Genomic DNA, 18,419 nt, shown 5'->3' with positions numbered 1-18,419 from the left:
GAGCATACATCAAAAAATCGCCAAAGTGAAACTGGTCAAGCAAGCTTTAATTTCTTCCAAAGGACACGGTAACTGTCTGTGAATCTTACATGACGTTAATCATTCGTTTATGGAAATTAGAGACATTAACTGTTGCAGTGTATTAAAGGGACCTTGGATCTGAAAAGCACTGTTTGTGGTTTGTTTGCCATGCTTGTGAACTAAAGAAATTGATACTGGCCTTTAAAATGCACTACATTCCACCAACTGATGGATATATATATAAAACAAGTGACTCAACAGTCTTGAGGGCTCTTGAGCTGTAGTAACAGAACTGCTGAGAGTAGTTTGAATCTTTAGTTGCATCACCAGACAATCACTTGGCACGTGAGTCGACAGATAACAAATTACTGTGGGTGTTATATTGTTACCTTCTCTTGTACCCCCGTGTACTAATGAGCAAAACTGTTGGAAAAACTTCAGCCCCCTATTTTGAGCGTGGGCTTCTTATGAAGAGGAAGACTTGCTTAGCATTGTCATCTTAATTAATTATTAGCTTTCCCATTCTCTTGCTGTCCACCAACGCCCGTCAAAACATAGCAGTGCAGACGAACTGGTTAGTTTGATGAATAACCTTAAGGTTGAAAGATTCGTAAGGTTTAAAATGTCTGTTTTGCAGTCATACAAGTTTTAAAAGATGGAAAATGTAAAAACGAAAGTTATACATTTGTAGATCAGTCTCCAAACTTGAATTGCTTCAATAAAGCTTTAACGTGGGAAAGTGCATATTTCAAATAACAAATTTTTTCGCAGTTAGGGAAAGGAACTTGTTGGCCTTCTTTGCTCGGACTCAACAGAAGGCCTGCTGTCTGTATAATTTCGTTTTGGTAACAGATCAGTTCAGTGATTCAATTAGATGGGTCCAAAGCCAACCCGGACCGATCTGTGAACCATGGCGTCACTTCCAATTCGAGTGTTAAGCAGATTTCCGTTATAAACAGACGTAATGAACTCTACGCAGGGCAGGACCATGCCTAAAAGGCAACACTGAGTGCTTACTGTTATTAAAGAATACAGTCGAGACCATTAAACATCGCCCTTTACAGTAGGCCTACGAAGAAGAAAAAAACAGTCTCCAAACCGCATATTAGATTAAAACTAGAAACTAAAAGCGACAGTTGTGTAAGACATATACGGCCAAATCTCAATGCAATGTCTGAAACGCTTTTTCTTTATTTCTTTTTCTCTCCTTCGTAGAGCCTTTCACGCAGGGTTTGACATATTCTAGCTGTTATCAGATTGATGGGCTGGTTTGATTGAAGTGGCTTTGTCATGCAAATGTCAATCGCGTGATGGATGGTCGCAGTGCGCTGACAAACTTCTGGAGGTCCCCTCACCATTGGCGCCGTGACGTCTCACGTGATCAGCAGCTGAGGTAAAGATGTGTTATAGGGAGCACGAGCAAATACTCTGGAGGTAAGCATTTCCCCGTTTCGCATGAAATACTGTTGCAAGCTTGCAGGACAGGAGGCTCTCACTAACTCTCAGGTTGACCCTTCGCTATTATTTGCGCATGGACAATTCCAAAATGAACTCTTTTTTGGAGTACACAATTTGTAACCGTGGGACGAACGCCTACTCGCCAAAGGCTGGATATAACCACTTAGACCAGGCATTCTCGGGCCCTTTCCACAGCGGACACACGAGTGACAGTTATAACGCTGATGGACGACTTTACGTAGGGGGTAGCAACCAGCCAGCGGTACAACATCAGCACCAGAGCACGGTCTACGCGCATCACCAGCACCAAACGCATCAAAGTGGCATTGGCCTCAATTACGGTGGCACGGGGAATACGAGTTATGGGACCCAGGCCTGTGCCAATCCGGACTATGCTCAACACCAGTATTTCGTCAGCCCTGAGCAGGATGGAATGTATTATCACTCATCAGGTTTTTCGACCTCAAATGTGGGCCCTCACTATGGCTCTATGGCTGGCGCATACTGCGGGGCACAGGCAACCGTTCCAGCCGCACGTTATCAACATAATGGCTGCGAAGGTCAGGAACACCAGAGAGGCTACTCACAAGACCCCTACGCCGACTTAACGGCCTCCAATGAGAGGGACACAGACAAGTCCTCACCTGGGAAGACATTCGATTGGATGAAAGTCAAAAGGAACCCCCCTAAAACAGGTGGATTAAAGTGACCTTGTAAAGAAAAGAATATATAATTGTAGAGATTGTGCAGAAATGACGGAAGCCTTTTGCGTCATTGTAATGCATTGTAATTATTCTTGTGACAAAATTACTCTGACCAACCCTAGGCGTTATCCAAAACCTTTTAAAAATGGTAGATACAGGATAAAATAGGGTTCGTGAAAATACTAGCCTGTGAGCTTTTATCTTAGTTTCAACCCTTCTCCTCTTGCGTTAATGCATCGGACAGACATGCTAACGTGCGCCCTGGGAAATACCCCAACTGGCAAGCGGTTATCTTTAGCTTTTAAGGTTCTTGTTGCGCAACAATCTTTTTTTGAACCTTCGTTGTGTTTTTAAGCTTCTTTAGGGAACCTACCCTTACGCATAGGGGCCAACATTTTTTACTTACTGTACAAAATGAGTTGTCATCATGCATCTTTGGGGAGAATTGAATAGCATGTACCGTGCAAACACACATACCCATCATGAGTTCTAACAAATAGAATTCTATGATAAGAACATGGGAATTATGGTAAGATAAATAATATTGAGACATCAAACAAACTGTCAAATTCACTTTCATGCCACCGGAATTAAAAACATATCGTATGTAATTAAGAACTTAAGAAAGCTATCACAACGAACACATTAATATGCTGTTGTTTTGTGTTCAGGAACTAATAAATGATACGTAATTTGAACGCTCAATGTTGTTGAATTGTTTGAGAGGCCATTAAACAATTGTATCACTTTTTCCCAACAGCTAAAGTGGCAGAGTTCGGACTGGGACCGCAAAACACCATACGGACCAATTTCACAACCAAACAACTCACAGAGCTCGAGAAAGAGTTTCACTTCAGCAAGTATCTCACGAGAGCGCGGAGAGTGGAAATCGCTGCCACGCTCGAGCTGAACGAGACACAGGTGAAAATATGGTTCCAGAACCGCCGAATGAAACAGAAGAAGCGAGAGAAGGAGGGACTCGCTCCTGCATCGTCTGGCACGTCTAAAGACCTCGAAGATCAATCCGATCACTCAACTTCTACATCTCCAGGAGCTTCTCCAAGCCCGGAGTCCTAATCGGAGCATTTAACAAAAAAATTAAATATATCTAAAATGTATACGTCTATTAATTTAAGCATTCCACAATGTGACCGAAATAATTCTCTCGTATTGTATGCTTTTGTTATACGACCATTCTGATCTGGAATCTAATGAACTCGAAAATAACATCAGGGAAATAAATGAAACGAAAGAGAGATTTAGCACAATAATGGACACGTTTACACCGCCAGCACGAGCAAAAGATGCAACACTACACATTGTTTTTATGTGCGTGTTAAACAGGGTATTTCTATGATGTCGACAAAATGTAATGCACTTTCACTATGTTTACAAATCTCTAAACGAACCTAGATGACTTTACAGGGAGCCTTTTATGTTGTCAAATTGTGGGTTAGTGTTTTGTTTTGTGTTTTTTGAAAATGTCTTAATTAAGTATACATTTCATATAAGTGAGGTTTGCAGATTGTAGCTATAAGGGTTTTAAGACTCTTTGCACTATATGCGGATACAGGGAAGGCCTTTATGAAGACCAACACAGTTAAACATGAAACATGCACACAGTTACAGATTCAACTATTTTTTACATTGCAACAATAAATAAATAATTAAGACTGTGTTGCTAAACTAATTTAATTATGTTTACCACTTTTTTATTTTATATATGTAGAATCATACAACTCATAAGCATCTTCCACAAAGACCACAGGCGCCTTTGGGATGTTTCCATTTCCTTTGAAAAAAATAGTAGATTGTGGAAATGTACTTTCTTATTAAAACAGTTCTTTTTTTAGCCTGGTATTTTGTATTCGCAGACCAGCTGAGTTTTATTAGTTGCTGTCTGTATGATTCTGTCGGCTAAATGTGTCAATCATAAATTTGTCACCTCTGATCTACCTCAAATAAACGATATTTTACTGAAATGGTGATTGTTCGTTTTGATACCTCAGGAAATAATAAAATATCAATGCGGTTTTCTAGAAATGTGCACAATTTGGTTTTGTCTTTACATTATCGAATAAAATGTTTTTTTTTCAACATTCACTTGTTTCACAGTTTAAGAAAGTGTTAGTGGTATATAATTAAAAGGGTATTAATGGCCCTGCATTCACTTGGAGAGGGTGAGAAAGCGAACACCAGTCAATAATGTATATTAGGATGCGGTGCACAGACCGGAATGTTGTTGAGCAATCAGGGTGGCTCATGATGACCTTTTTACCTCAGTCCGCTTCTGGGATATTTAAACATACAAACAAACTATCTCGCCCTTTGGCGTGAGGGTGGCACAAACAACACTTACCCTGAACAAATTAAAGGCAATATATGCTTTCAAGAAATAAAACAAACGAAATCCTTTCCCTTAGTTATGTGGGCGGTTACTATGAATGGACTTCTTATTGACTTGTTAAACACTTAGAAAATTTTCAAACCATAAATCTTCATAGAAGTGTTCAAGAACAAATAACGCCGTCCGAACGTATGAAAAATAGACTTAAACACTTTACATAATGCGTTTGTAATTTACCGGGATTCCTAATAACATAAAAAAGTTCACAATAAGATAAAAAGCTCACAAGATCATACTAACTCTTACAATGGAGTAATGCCATTTATAAACAAAAATGCTGAAAGTTTCAAAACGGGATTGTATATTTAATACAATCAATTTAATAAGAAGCTAGCTTCTGAAAGAAAGGCCTTCAGAAATATCATAAGATTCCGTGATGTGGATCACAAGCCTGCCACTTCTGGTGCACTTGTCCACTGCGCACGTGCAGCTGCCATTATGCAATCCGTGAGACTACCATGCCGACTACAGACTATGGTTAGTGGAGAAAATTCGCTCTATGCCATTGGAGGAACAAAGAACAAGAGATGGGGAAGGGAGATTGAAATGTTTATTTAGCACTATAACCTCATTTTTTCATGATTTATTTATTTAATTATTTCTATTTAAGTTTAAAAAACACATATTCAACATTTACCAACAAAATCAGTGGAATTCCTCGTGCCATGACAGATATGTTTGGAGAAAGTGTTTGCGTTAAGTCCACATCACACAATGCTCTGCTGCTGTGGCATTCACAACGCGCCATCTCCCTGGGTGGTTTTGTTACTGACACGCATCCCTCTCACCAAGCTAGGTTTTTTTCGGTAACAAAGGCAACACATATGGTAACCAGCATTTCCTTTTATAAACCGTAAAAGGTTCTCAGGAAGTATCCAGTGAGTAATTTCTGCAATATTACTGCTAATTTAATATTTTATATATTTATACTTCACCATAGCCTGAATATAAAATTTCGATAGCCCATGGCCTTCTTATTTATTCCACACGAGGCTGTTTGTGTATTTAAAGTTTTTATTTTAATAATAAAAAAAGGTCAAGGGACAAAAATGGCACAACAATATTATGAAAAAGGCTTCATAGAAATTGTATTGGCCATCTGCTGGTGTAGATTTTAGTCATGCTGTCCACAGCGTTTGTCCGGCAGCCCCCCCTCCCGAACGGGCCTTTGATCCAACTGCTATTCCCCGTGGTCAACCTCCCTGGTCAGCATTGAAAGTAATGCTTACAGTAGGAGGGGTTTAAATACAGGTCACCGTTAACTTTAGTTGAACTCTGAAATCTTTAAATAAATTCGACCTCTTGAAAGTCAAATAAAGTAATATAACTTGATTTCGAAAAAATATAATATAATTGGTTCACACGCCAGCTCCGTTTAGGAATTTCTATTGATTCGTTTAAATTAGACATCAAATGTGGAAAGTCTTAGTTTCTTTATTGCCAGCCCCAAAACACATGGTGAGCAAAGCAGGTGAGCAGAGAGAGGGCAAACTCCGCTGAGAGAACTGTGGAATGAACTCTGATCTGGAGGGTGCTGACAACTGGTGACGAGAACTAGTGGAGGGGGTCGACAAGGTTTGGGGGTCGTTTTTCGAACATTTGAGGAAACGAGTTTGCCAAACTTTTCCCCCCTTGTGCACTCTCCTGTGGCCTCACCTCTTCTCTAAAGTTTACGCCGACTTGACAGTTCCATTTCATCCCCGAACCTCTGACGGACTGCCTTAATATTTGCTCAGGCGAACAGGTTTGCCATGGGCCCTGCCTTAAACATCCATGCCTGCCTCTCCTCTGGCCTCGGTTCATGTAGAGTTCAGGCCAAATGAATACTTGAAATGCATAGGTCAGCCTGTCAGGAGATGCGGATGGGCTTCCATCTCACCGGGGTCACACGCAGGTCTTTCCCTTAAGCTTGCACCGCGAGCACCGTTGTGGGGCTTCACTTCATCCCTCTAGAATTTTTAAGCGACTGACCCTTAACGTCCCATTCCCTTCGCTAGCGTCTTCTATTTACAATGTTATCGATCGAACTGTAAATACGTGTCTTGAAAAATAAAAGAAACGGGTTGTCTTTTTGTTTTTGTCTATTCCGGGTCTTTCAGGTCAAAGTTAATCGTAATAAGAATTACATATTTCGTGTAAACAAAAGCAATACTGCAAATATTTTTTCAGTAAAAGGTGAAACATTTTTAAATGCGGTCAAGCAACTAAATTCTCAAAATAAAAAAATGATCGGTTCCAGTCATAAACACTGATTGGTATTCTTATTGTATTCTAAGTCATAATAACGTATTTCGTTAAAGACATTTTTTAACAATGAACATTTATAATACTAAATTAAATACCTTTACTTGAATGTATAATGTTTGTATTTTGACCTGCCTTTCAAATTTCGTCTCGTTCTCATTTACATGGATCATTTACAACTTTAAAATAACTCTTGTTAAAAAATTCAACAAAAATCTTAAAAGTCAGCCATATTTATAATATGCCCATTGTCCGTTTTTAACTTTAACTAAATTGTTTTAACAATGATAAACACTCATTATTTGAATTATATTCAACATTAACTTAAATCAAAATAACAACAAAATAATGATACTAAAGCAATCAATAATAACACCAACATTAAGCCTATATTTTCACATTGTTAATATTTTATTTTCCATAAGTATTTAAATTATGCTGACAATAAAACTGCCCCAAAGATAAATGATACATGGCCAACTTGGAAAAAAAATATTTCTTAACAATCCATCAAAAGTGGAGAGGAGCGTAACCCACTCAGCAGGTTCAGGGTTCATACAAAAAACGCAATCGAACTTACCACGACCCTGCGCTAACCAGATCACCGTGGAACGCTGAAGTCAACAGTATAAAGTACCTGCATAGATCTATTAGTCGTGCATTATGGGTCTACGAAAAGAATCGGTAATAATGGAAAATTATGAAACAAGAAAAATGCTTAATATGCATGTGTTTAAAAATCAGTTTACAAATAAACAAAAACATAAAATGTTTAGCCATCACCTCACCAGCCTAACTTCAAGTATAAAGGGATTTTTTATTTGATTAATTATTATTATTACTTTGTTAAGATGTGGCTTTCCAACACATTCTGGAGTGATGCTTATTAATTATCTAAACAAAAAAAATATTTCCTACAACATATAAAAAAATTAAATAAAGAAAATTAAAATATTTGTCCATTCAAAAACTGGTTTGAAAAATAGGGAAAACTATTCTGCTTCTTCCATTTAGTCATTTAGCAGACGCCTTTCTTCTCACATTCTTGGGTGAATTCAGAGCAAGAGGTTATCTGAGAAAAAAATTCCTCACCCATGCTTGAGAAAGGCCAGAAAAAATGCCACCAGACAAACAAAGAAGTATCTTTTAATATTTATCACGTTAAACAATGCTGTACACACCACTATCTTAACAACAATGGTACTACTACTATAATTAACCTCTATAAAGTTAATGTTACTAATATTATATATATATATTGCTGTTTTCTGTATAGTTTTTTAGAGAGAAATATAGTAGAAAACAATGTCAAAAATGTTTTGTTGGGACCATTTAAATAGTCAAGACTTAAAGAATTTATGTTGGTTTACAAAAGTCTTTTAGGCCGTTTTAAGAATTTGCATTAGAATAACTGAGAGATGTTATTTTGCATGATTCTTTGCCCCTCTGCCACTCGTTCTCTCTCTCTCTCTTGGTATCTGACTCCAGGTGGACTGAAAGAGTAGCCCTACCTGTCTCTTTTAACATAGACACACACAGAGTGTTGAATGAGATTCGCACAATAGGCTTGTTGACCTCACACAAACACAGCATGTTATCACAAGGTATATATATCTCAAATGGAGATTAGAAACTATACGAGCATCTCCCTCACACACTTTAGCATACAAATATACACACCCTCTTTCTGAATAACAAGCAGAGCTGTGCCATAGACAGGAAAATTGTACTAAAGAACACATTTCAAAGAGATTTTAAGTGCTGCCGTTTAACTTACTTTCACAAACCATGACAAGTTAACTTTATCTAAATGTGAACATGGACAAAGAACCGAAGTGCTGATGATATTTTACGGATGATTTAAGTTATTTTTCCAAATGTCACATGCTCTCAAAAATTGTATGTGTAACTCTTTTGAATGTTCAGACAAATGTGTTGTTCCTCACTTATGAAAGCATATGTGTTTGGGTTGTATGTGGGTGAAAGATTGCCTATGATACACGCATGATGTCTGGAGAGCTAAAGTCGGGGAATTCCACTGAAAACTTTAACCCATTCCAAACACATTTCTCATTCATGATGGGAACTATGAAGGGGGAAACTACTATGTTTTTCTGGAGATGTGTGTTAAGTTGGTATCAAGAATGACCCCTCATCTTCTACTTTCATCTATTTCACCTTTCTAAGAACAACACAAACATCAAACAGTCATTCTTTCCCTCAACCTCTCTAGTGGTCACCAGAGAAAGGGTTTGTATCGAATCTGTCCTGCTCAGCAATATATGCTTGTTTAAAAAGCTTATGAAGATTAAAGAAAGCCAAATAACAATCTCATTGAATAGGAAAAAAAATCTTAAACGAAAGACGATGCGAAAAGCCTCCCCCTGCCCCCACCCCCCAAACATCTTAATTTCTCTCGACATATAGTTGGGCAAATTAAAACAAGGTCTTGCTAATGGAACAGTGCCATTCAAAGTTATTGATCATGTCCATCATTTCAGGGCTTGACATATTTGTGTGCACGCTATGATGGTGAGCGGGCAGTGATTTCATAACTCTGTGCTGTGGCCCTCCTTTCATTTGAGATATGTGTCAGAAATAAGAGCAGGGAGATTCAGGAGGTGAAATGACTGCAGAGAATTTCTGTGTGTGTGTGTTTGTGTTCACAGATCAGAGGTCCAGATGAGATGGTGTGGACAGTGTGGACAGCTGGAACATTTAAGCCAAACCAGAGACTGATGATGAAGGATTGTGTGTGTGTGTGTGTGTGGAAGGGGCTACTTCTTATTTACAGACACCCTGACATATGGCATATGTAGGAGTGTATTAGTATAACTGTGGTGTAGACAGAACAAAAAAACAACTTCAGCCAAAAAACTTTTATTATATATATATATATATATTTATATATATATATATGTATATACATACATATGGGGACTGAATCTACAGATCCCCTTATTTCCTCTCCTCTGCTCTGCTCTCAAATGTATAGACATCATTACCTGTCCATCACTAAAAGTTCATAGTCAGGGCACATCGACACCCTGTGACCTTCCAACAATGACACATACACCCACACGTTTGTTCTTTACCCTTTAATATGATGTGGTGATCTATAGAAAGACTAGTGCTGAAACACAGCTCACAACACTCTAGATGCACAACGTTTTTGGCATGAGCATTTCAAACCAAGCCTGCTGTTGAAAAGTAATACGAGATTTAGGGTTACATTCACACCTCACCATTAGTTACAAAAGCAACTACATGTGACACCAAAGGTCACCAGTTTTTAGTCCCCTCACTCCCTCCACCCACACTGAAACAGGGCTATATATGGATATACTCATATTTCATGCATTTTTCCTGACTGAATAGTTGATATGGTATGCACATTCCATTAACACCTGCCCACATAAGAGTTCAGATATAAATCTGATCTACTATTTGAGAGATATAGAAATACAACAGGACTGACTTATGTGAGGTTGCACAAGTTTTAGTTAGACGCTCTCTTTACATCATGTAAATGTAAGGCTCCCAAAATCTGTACACTATTTCATTCGGGAGAAGTTTATGTATGTCTCTTGAACAGTCCGATGTATTTACACTCTGCAGGTCAAACTACATCAAACAACACAACAAACGTGAATATGTCTGTAAAACACAAACACACATTAATCATATTTGACAATAATCCACTATGTACCCGTCACCAACATTAGCATCCGACAGTTAGGCTAAAGAATTACAAGTATGGCCAAAGCATTACTGTGTTTAAAAAGTTTTTCTTGATGTTAATGTCTTTTATTATTTTGCTCTTGGTGTTATTCAAATAATAATAATAATAATGAGTGTTTGATGTTTCAAGGTGTATTACGCCATCTGTTGCCTCTGCTTTAGTCTTTTTTGTTTCACAAATTTTGCCTTGACTGTCTACTTTCTGTGAATCTCTTTCTCTTTGTACATCGGGATATGCCCTGCTGGAGATGTAAAGAACTACCTCTCCAGCGAGCTCCCCCTCCCCAATTCTTTCTCTCCATGAGCTAATCAAGTGAAATCCAATTTCGTTTTGGAAAATCAGGCCATTAAAATTGCATAGAAAGGAAGAGACACCAAAATAACCTTGATCTTAACATTCCCCATATCACATTAAACAGAGCCTCTATTTATATACCCTTGTTCATCTGTATGTGATGTTTCTAACCACTGGACTGCTGTGTCTGAGGTTCGCTGCAGCAGAGGGAAACCAGGTTAATGTCACTCTGGGACGGACTCATATGGTTTTAGGGAGGTTCCAGCTGAATGCTCAGATTTACTTTCGTCTCCCAGAGTGCACTGCCTGGGTCTTAATGACAGCTAAACTCTGTCTGAACTCTCACTCATACATACACACACGCTATCTCCCCTCCTTCGCTGCACTTTGACATTATCCAGTTATAATGTGCAGACATTATATTCATATGCTTTACAAAGCACTCTGTCGGCATGTCTGAATAATTTAAGACTGTAACTGTACAGCAACACGGATAATCAACACATTGTTTAACATAAAATACCTAAACTTCATATATTTTCTTATTAACATTTTAAGATCATAATAATGCACACAATATTGGAAAGCACTTTCTGGATAATCTGATTGGCTGGTCTAATGCTACTTCCTGAAGTAAGGGCTTTTTATCACTCTGCCTAGTACTAGAAGTCATTTTCTAATATTACCAGATTGACAATAAGAGCAATTTTCACAGAAATATGAATCACTGGATTTGCCAAAGTTTCCTAGGCAAGTTGACTAAAATCCTAGAGAGTTATGCGTGGAGAGATTTTCATAAACAAAACCATTTATTCTCCTTTATCCTTTTATCAATATTTTTTTTCTTTAAATTAATATCCATATCCTGATTTTCTATTATGTGGTGTTTAGGGACTGTGGCCAGTTTCAGTTACCATCAGCTCGCTCTTCACGTCTAAATGATTGATTCTTGGCTAGAATAAGCTACAAATGTATGGCCTAGCCAAGAATCTGGCTATACAAGACTACTTTCACATTTTATTTTACGGCTGTTAGCTGTGGCTGTATTTTTTCTTATATTTGGCCCTATACCAGCTCTCTTAATGAACCCTGACGCAGAGCTCTGTCCTGAGGCCTTCACCATCCCCTGCCTCAGCAGTGTCCAGCCCACACAGTTCACTCAGGTGAGCCCCATGGTGGAGCTCTGCCTCGGGGACACACATACCACCATTAATCAATGGTGAGCATAGTATAGCCACATACTATACAGGATCACAGCCCACACACACTTACACACACTTAACATAGACATAATGCCACGCACACACATTTTCCTCATACACGTCATAGAAACATGACTACATTTACATTTAGTCATTTAGCAGACGCCTTTATCCAAAGTGACTTACAAATGAGGTAAACCATGGAAGCAATTGGAACAACAAAGCCAACAAAAAGCATAAGTGCAGAAAAACTGGTCTCATTTAGCCTACCACATTATACAAAGCTAGTTTATTTAAGGATAGAAAGAGTAGAGAAGTGGTAGAAGTCAGAACTAATCGGTCAGGTGCCTACGGAAGAGATGTGATTTAAGCCGTTTCTTAAAGACGGCTAGAGAATCTGCTGATCTTTTAGCAGCAGGCAGATCATTCCACAAATGTGGAACAGATCCAGGTAAGTAGAATCCAGAGTAATTTTTTGCCTTTTTGGGATGGGACTACAAGACGTCGTTCAGTTTTTGCAGAGCCAATAGATCTGGCGGATACATAAATCTGTATGAGCGAGTGAAGAAATGGGGGTGGCGAAGTAGTGGTGGTCTTGTAGGCCAAGAACAGAGCTTTGAATTTGATGCGAGCGACTATAGGGAGCCAATGTAACTTAATGAAGGAGTGACGTAATGCACTCTTCGGTTCACTGAAAACCACTATTGCCACTCCATTCTGGATTATCTGTAGAGGTTTGGTTGTGCAAGATAGAAGTCCAGCTAGTAGTGCCATGCAATAGTCCAGTTTGACAGAAGGTCTAATTTTCCTAATGTTGTAGAGGATGAATCTTTAGGACTGGGAGGTGCTGGCAACATGATCCGTGAAGTTTATCTGATCATCGATTACCACTCCCAGGTTTCTGGCCGTTCTGGAAGGTGTGATGGTTGATGAGCCTAGTTGAATGGAGAGGTTGTGCTCAATCCTCGGGTCGGCTGGGATTACAAGCAGTTCTGTTTTTGCAAGGTTCAGCTGCAGGTGATGGTCCTTCATCCAGAGCGAAAATGTCAATCAGGCATGCTGAATTGGATCAGTTGGATCGTCAGGCTGAAATGACAGGTGGAGTTGTGTATCATCTGCATAGTAGTCATAGGAAAAGCCATGTTTCCGAATGACAGAACCTAGGGATGTCATGTATAGGGAAAAGAGCAACGGTCCAAGCACTGAGCCATGATGCACCCCTTTATTGAGATGTCACCCCTGTATTAAGATCTGTGTCTCCAGGACACTGATGACCTACCTGAGAGGTACGACTTGAACCATTGTAACACCATTCCAGAGACACACATAGCCTTGTGTGTCGATAGGAGAATGTGGTGGTAAATGGTGTCAAAGGTAGCAAATAGATCCAGTAGGATGATTACATGCATAAGTATGTGATTGAGATGTATTTTATAATGTATATTAATATGACTCAAGTAAAAAATACTTAGTGTGTGGCCCACCTCAGTAACCATTGAGCTGGTCTAGATAATGACCATTAAAAAAACACCAGCGCTTGTCAACCAAAGGGTGATTCCCAACAAAACATCATCCAAAAGATTTTCAAGTCTAAACTTTCACTCATCTATGTGTATGTCCAGTCACAGTCAACATTTTAAAGTTAAATACAATCTTATAGGGACTGTTCCCCCAAAATTCTGTGATCACTCAATCTCAATTTGTTCCAAATCTGTATCAATGTCATTGTTCTGACAAACACAGAAAGATATTTAGAAGAATGTTTGTAACCAAACAGTTATTGGTCACCATTAACTATTATAGAAGAAAAAAATTGCTTCATTAATTTCTTTGCTCTGTTAAACACAAAAGAAGAAATTTTGAAGAATGTAGGAAGGAAATAGTTTCTGGGGCACTTTTTCCTACTATGGTAGTCAATGGTGGCCAAGAACGATTCTTCCAAACATCTTTCTCTGTGTTCATCAAAACAAAGAAATGTATACAGATCTGGAACAACTCGAGGGTAAATGATGACAGAATTTGTATTATTGGGTGACAGAATATTTACAAAAACTATTTCAAATGTATAATTCAGAGGAGTTATTTAGCAACAAAATGTATGTTGTCCAACAATGAGGTGAATATGCTGTACTGTGTCTGCAAAAAATTACAACATTCAGTCTCTGGCATGAGGTCATAAACAACATACTGCTACGAGAGAGAGAGAGAGAGAGAGAGAGGTACTGATTGATGCCAGTGGAACAGTTGCTGGATTAATCGAAATGATCGATGATCCAAATCACTTATGCAGTGGGCTGATCAAAATGCTTGCTTAACACATACACACCACTTTGAACATTCAAAGACAAATACACAAATCACATGATCCACACAATTACCTACACGTTCATGAGTGGACAAGACCTGGAATGTGTTTGAAGCACACAATTCTGTGTTTCCAGCTAGAGACTAATGGACACATTACAATGTGTTACATTTTGCACAAATTAACCAGACTAGCCACAAAAGCCCTTGATTAAAGGCATGCCATGAATGTTAGTTATGAATATATGTACATGGCATTGTACACAAATATCCTTGATTGTATCTGAATTTGTGTGTGAGTACATGTTTACACAGTGGCTGGTTTCCAGATGTTTCTTGTTGAGAAACTGTCCTTACTGCCAACAGGGATGAAATGGTCTAACACTCACATCCAGCTGGACTCGAGCGATATTCAAAAAGAGAGAGTGACAAAAAGAGTGAAAGAGAGAGAGATGGAAGGAAAATAAGAGCGATACAACAAAGACTAGGATTCATTATGTTAATCTGACCTTTCCAACTCATCAACAGCTATTAAATGTTGGCTTTGAGATTAGCGGCTAAAAAAAGTTAATGTGTTTTACAAGACGACCTTTTGTGAGAATAAATCAGACTATAAAAAGAGAAATGAAAAATAACCTCTATTCCTTTAAAAGCATGTTGTGGATTATGGATTGTCAGGCTGGATCGCATTAGCAGACTTTTAAATCATGAACAGATTATAAAAAGATTTATAAACTACAGGAATAGCTGCAGAAAAAACACACCAAACTGAGCATCACACACCAAGACTGAAGATCACACACCACAGGGAATAAACTGACAACATTTCTTGAGCATTGTGGACCCAAAGCACCAGTGTGACATGGAACATCACACACTTTCTTCTACTAGGCTTTAGAAAGCATATATTTCAAATTTACAGTCAAAGCTGCATTCATATGGCTAAAAACTCAGAAATATAAACTGATTCTGATTACAAACCGCAATGCCAACATAACAAGCACCTAAACATTTAGGGCTACAATGAGAGAACATCCAAACCGTCTCTCTGGTCCCTCTTTGTTACATTCATCCTTGACAGATTGCAAATCCGAAAAAGACACAAAACAACTAACCGGCGGCTCGATTTTAAGAAGACTGATTGAGCATAAGGGTGAATAGGACGTGCTCCTTTCTGGATGGGGGTTTAGACACTACTGCTGTACAGGACAGGTTGTGTCCAGGGGGTTCGGTTGGGGTGGGGGTGAAGAGGACAGGTCTTGGGCCTTTGTGACTGTGTGTTTCCATGGTGGACAAGCCCCAGGCCGGCAGATCTGCCCTCTGCCCCCCTCCCAAGCCTCTCTCCTCCCTGTCACCCTTGAGTTATTGATGGGACAGGTTGGCAATGGAGCCCCCCTCCTTCCTCTCACACGGGGCCATGAATACCACACAGCTGGAAAGGGACCGTTCGGGATATAGTAAGTATGAATGGTGTATTTATGTGTGTAATTGGAGATTATGTTTGTCAGCAGATACAGTAAAATCTGTGGGATGAATGAATCAATGTAATGCTGCGTTCAAGACACATTAGATTTAGGATAACTCCAACCTCAACCTGGAAATAATTTCTGGAACGGGGCTCTCTGTTGCCACAGCAAACTTTAAGAGACTACTCTTAATATTTCATAAAGATACATGTCAATTAAAATGTAATACATACAGCCAAGTAAAAAATTTAAGAGACCATTTCAAACTTTCAATTAATCATCATTTCAAGATGTATTGTGCTCATTCCAGTCCAGTATCTGTTGAATTTCAACAAAATCAAACCTCATGAGTGACAAAGTCATCCAACAGCAACGTGAAAGACTGACAGCATGACAACACACATGAAAACTGTGATAAAAATTCAGGTAATCACATAAAAACATTGTTGCATTGCTTAAAAGTGAATATGAGCTTGTTATCTTTGCAGCATTTGATGTCTGAATAAATACAGAGCATTTAATTTGTTATTCTGCCTTGTTTCTCCAGTTTTAATTTCTTGATTCTAAAATGGAAACAATATGAAATTTGGCAGAAATATTTGTAGTAGAAGTTTACAGAATTGAACAAAAAATTCGTTATTCAGATTTTTTTTATTGGTCTTTGAAATGGTCTCTCAATTTGTTCGGCAGCTGTAAATGATTTTGAGACAGACTGACAGATAGATAGATGGATAGATGAAACACTATTGTAAAACAATAAATTATAATACAAATGTGCAAATGCACAAAATATAATTGGAAAAACAAGATATAAACAGAATATTCTGTTTGACACGTCATTGCTTTCCTGTTCCATCGAGACAAGACAACTGTGGGTGTACGATAGAGAACGTCTTTCACCCAGAATTGTTTCGCCCAGACGGGTGTTAAAAAATAGTTCAGTACTCTCCTGGAACAGTATATCGCTCTCTCAGCACAACAGTAACCCAGACACTGCAGACTTCTTTCTGCTGGCAGGTAGATCCTTCCATCTCATCATTCCTTGCTGCCGTTGGCGAGCACGCTCGTCGGATCGGAACCTCTCGGCCCACAGCGGGTGTCCTGATGTGATCTGACAGAGCTGTCAGCGACCAGGTGGCGTCTCTTCCCCTTTTCCAAGATCTGTAGATGTCGCTGTCGCAGATACAGGCTTCCCCACAACTCATCCCCCTCCCCAGATCTGCAGTGTGGAAGCATTGTGAAGTGTCTTAATTTCCCTGTACGCTCCTGTTCGTTGTTCACAGTGTGACAGTGAAAAATGGTTCGTCAGCTCGGCTCTCTTCGCCGGGCGACACAAGGCCAAACGACGCAACATCTGGCGTCGGAGTGTCGTCTCCAGGGTTTTTTGGCACGTGCTCCTGGCTGCTGGATGTACTCTGCCTCTTGTTTCATTTCCCCCCTCTCTCTTTTTCTTTCTGCACTTTGCGTCGCTCGGCCCCCAGAGGTGCTGGGGAGCAACCGCGGGGCCAGGTGGGCTCCTTTTGCAATGACAATCTCTGCGACGTTACCTTGACGACCATGACAGTCGCATTTACATTTATTCATTTGACAGACACCTTTTATCCAAAGCGACTTACAAGTAGGAGAGCATATAAACATTTTGTCAAAACGCTAAACACCATTATCTTACAAGGACATGTTGCTAGGAGGATTAAAGCTGAAGTAAGTAAGGGATAGAATGACAACAATATTTTATTTTTTAGATTCAAGACATAGACAGTTGTTGGTTAGTCAAATAAATGTGGAACGAGTATGTTTTGAGCTGTTTTTTAAAGTTGTGAAGGATGCTCCAGTTCGGATGGAGACTGGCAGGACAACATGAGGTCATGGATCTATAAAGTTCTCATTCAAAGTGTTGTTTCTGGAGTGACGTTATATCTAAAAGCACACACAAACTTTAATTTGCACTATTGAATACACACAAATAAACGACCGCAATTACAAAGCTCTGAAGAAGAAAAATGGAGATGTTTGACAAGAACTAAGTAAATGCCCACATCTCCTGTAAAGAGCCCACACACCCTGCGGTTTGAAGAGCGCCCTCAATAATTCATTAACTGATATCTAATCACAGAACATTTCACTGGCGCTGAACATCAGCTCTTTGCTCACCAGCAGAGAAAGTCTTGACGCATGCTTCATTCCACCGGACTGCATTCGCAGGTGATTCATCAGCATGTGCCCTAGCATTCGATCATATTTTGCTGCTGGTACAAGGAACACTTTTGAGAAACCTGATATCAAATGTGAGTGGCACCCTTATAAGTATCTTCTAGAATAATAATAAATCCTTTTACTATGAAATTTACTCTTCCTGACACAACAAATCTTCATTTATAAAGTGATAATAAATGATGCGTATATACACTTTGAGACCAATATGATTTACATTAACAAACTACACTTCAGGTTTCATCTAACACGTGAGAATAACATTAAAGTTACAGATGACACATCTGAAGACCAGTGGACTCATTGTACAGTTACCAGGGTGTATAATCACACCAAATTATTTAAACATCACACTAATTTACAAGA

At 39.0% G+C, this 18,419-nt stretch overlaps 1 protein-coding gene across 1 annotated transcript; it reads left to right on the top strand.

Moving 5' to 3' along the window:
* Positions 1–1,552: 1,552 nt before the first annotated feature.
* hoxb1a (homeobox B1a) lies at positions 1,553–3,260 on the top strand. The gene is made up of 2 exons (XM_056753262.1): positions 1,553–2,174; positions 2,944–3,260. The coding sequence occupies exons 1-2, from the start codon at positions 1,553–1,555 to the stop codon at positions 3,258–3,260; spliced, it is 939 nt and encodes a 312-aa protein (XP_056609240.1).
* Positions 3,261–18,419: the final 15,159 nt, after the last annotated feature.

Source organism: Triplophysa dalaica, chromosome 7, assembly GCF_015846415.1.
Source record: "Triplophysa dalaica isolate WHDGS20190420 chromosome 7, ASM1584641v1, whole genome shotgun sequence".
Classification (NCBI taxonomy): domain Eukaryota; kingdom Metazoa; phylum Chordata; class Actinopteri; order Cypriniformes; family Nemacheilidae; genus Triplophysa; species Triplophysa dalaica.
This window is presented reverse-complemented; position numbering and strand designations above follow the sequence as displayed.

Bases quoted from the DNA above. Each gene is read 5' to 3' on its own strand.
- hoxb1a (XM_056753262.1), top strand. From the start codon at position 1,553: ATGGACAATTCCAAAATGAACTCTTTTTTGGAGTACACAATTTGTAAC. The intron at 2,175-2,943 runs GTGGATTAAAGT...TTTTCCCAACAG, and splicing joins AAGGAACCCCCCTAAAACAG to CTAAAGTGGCAGAGTTCGGA.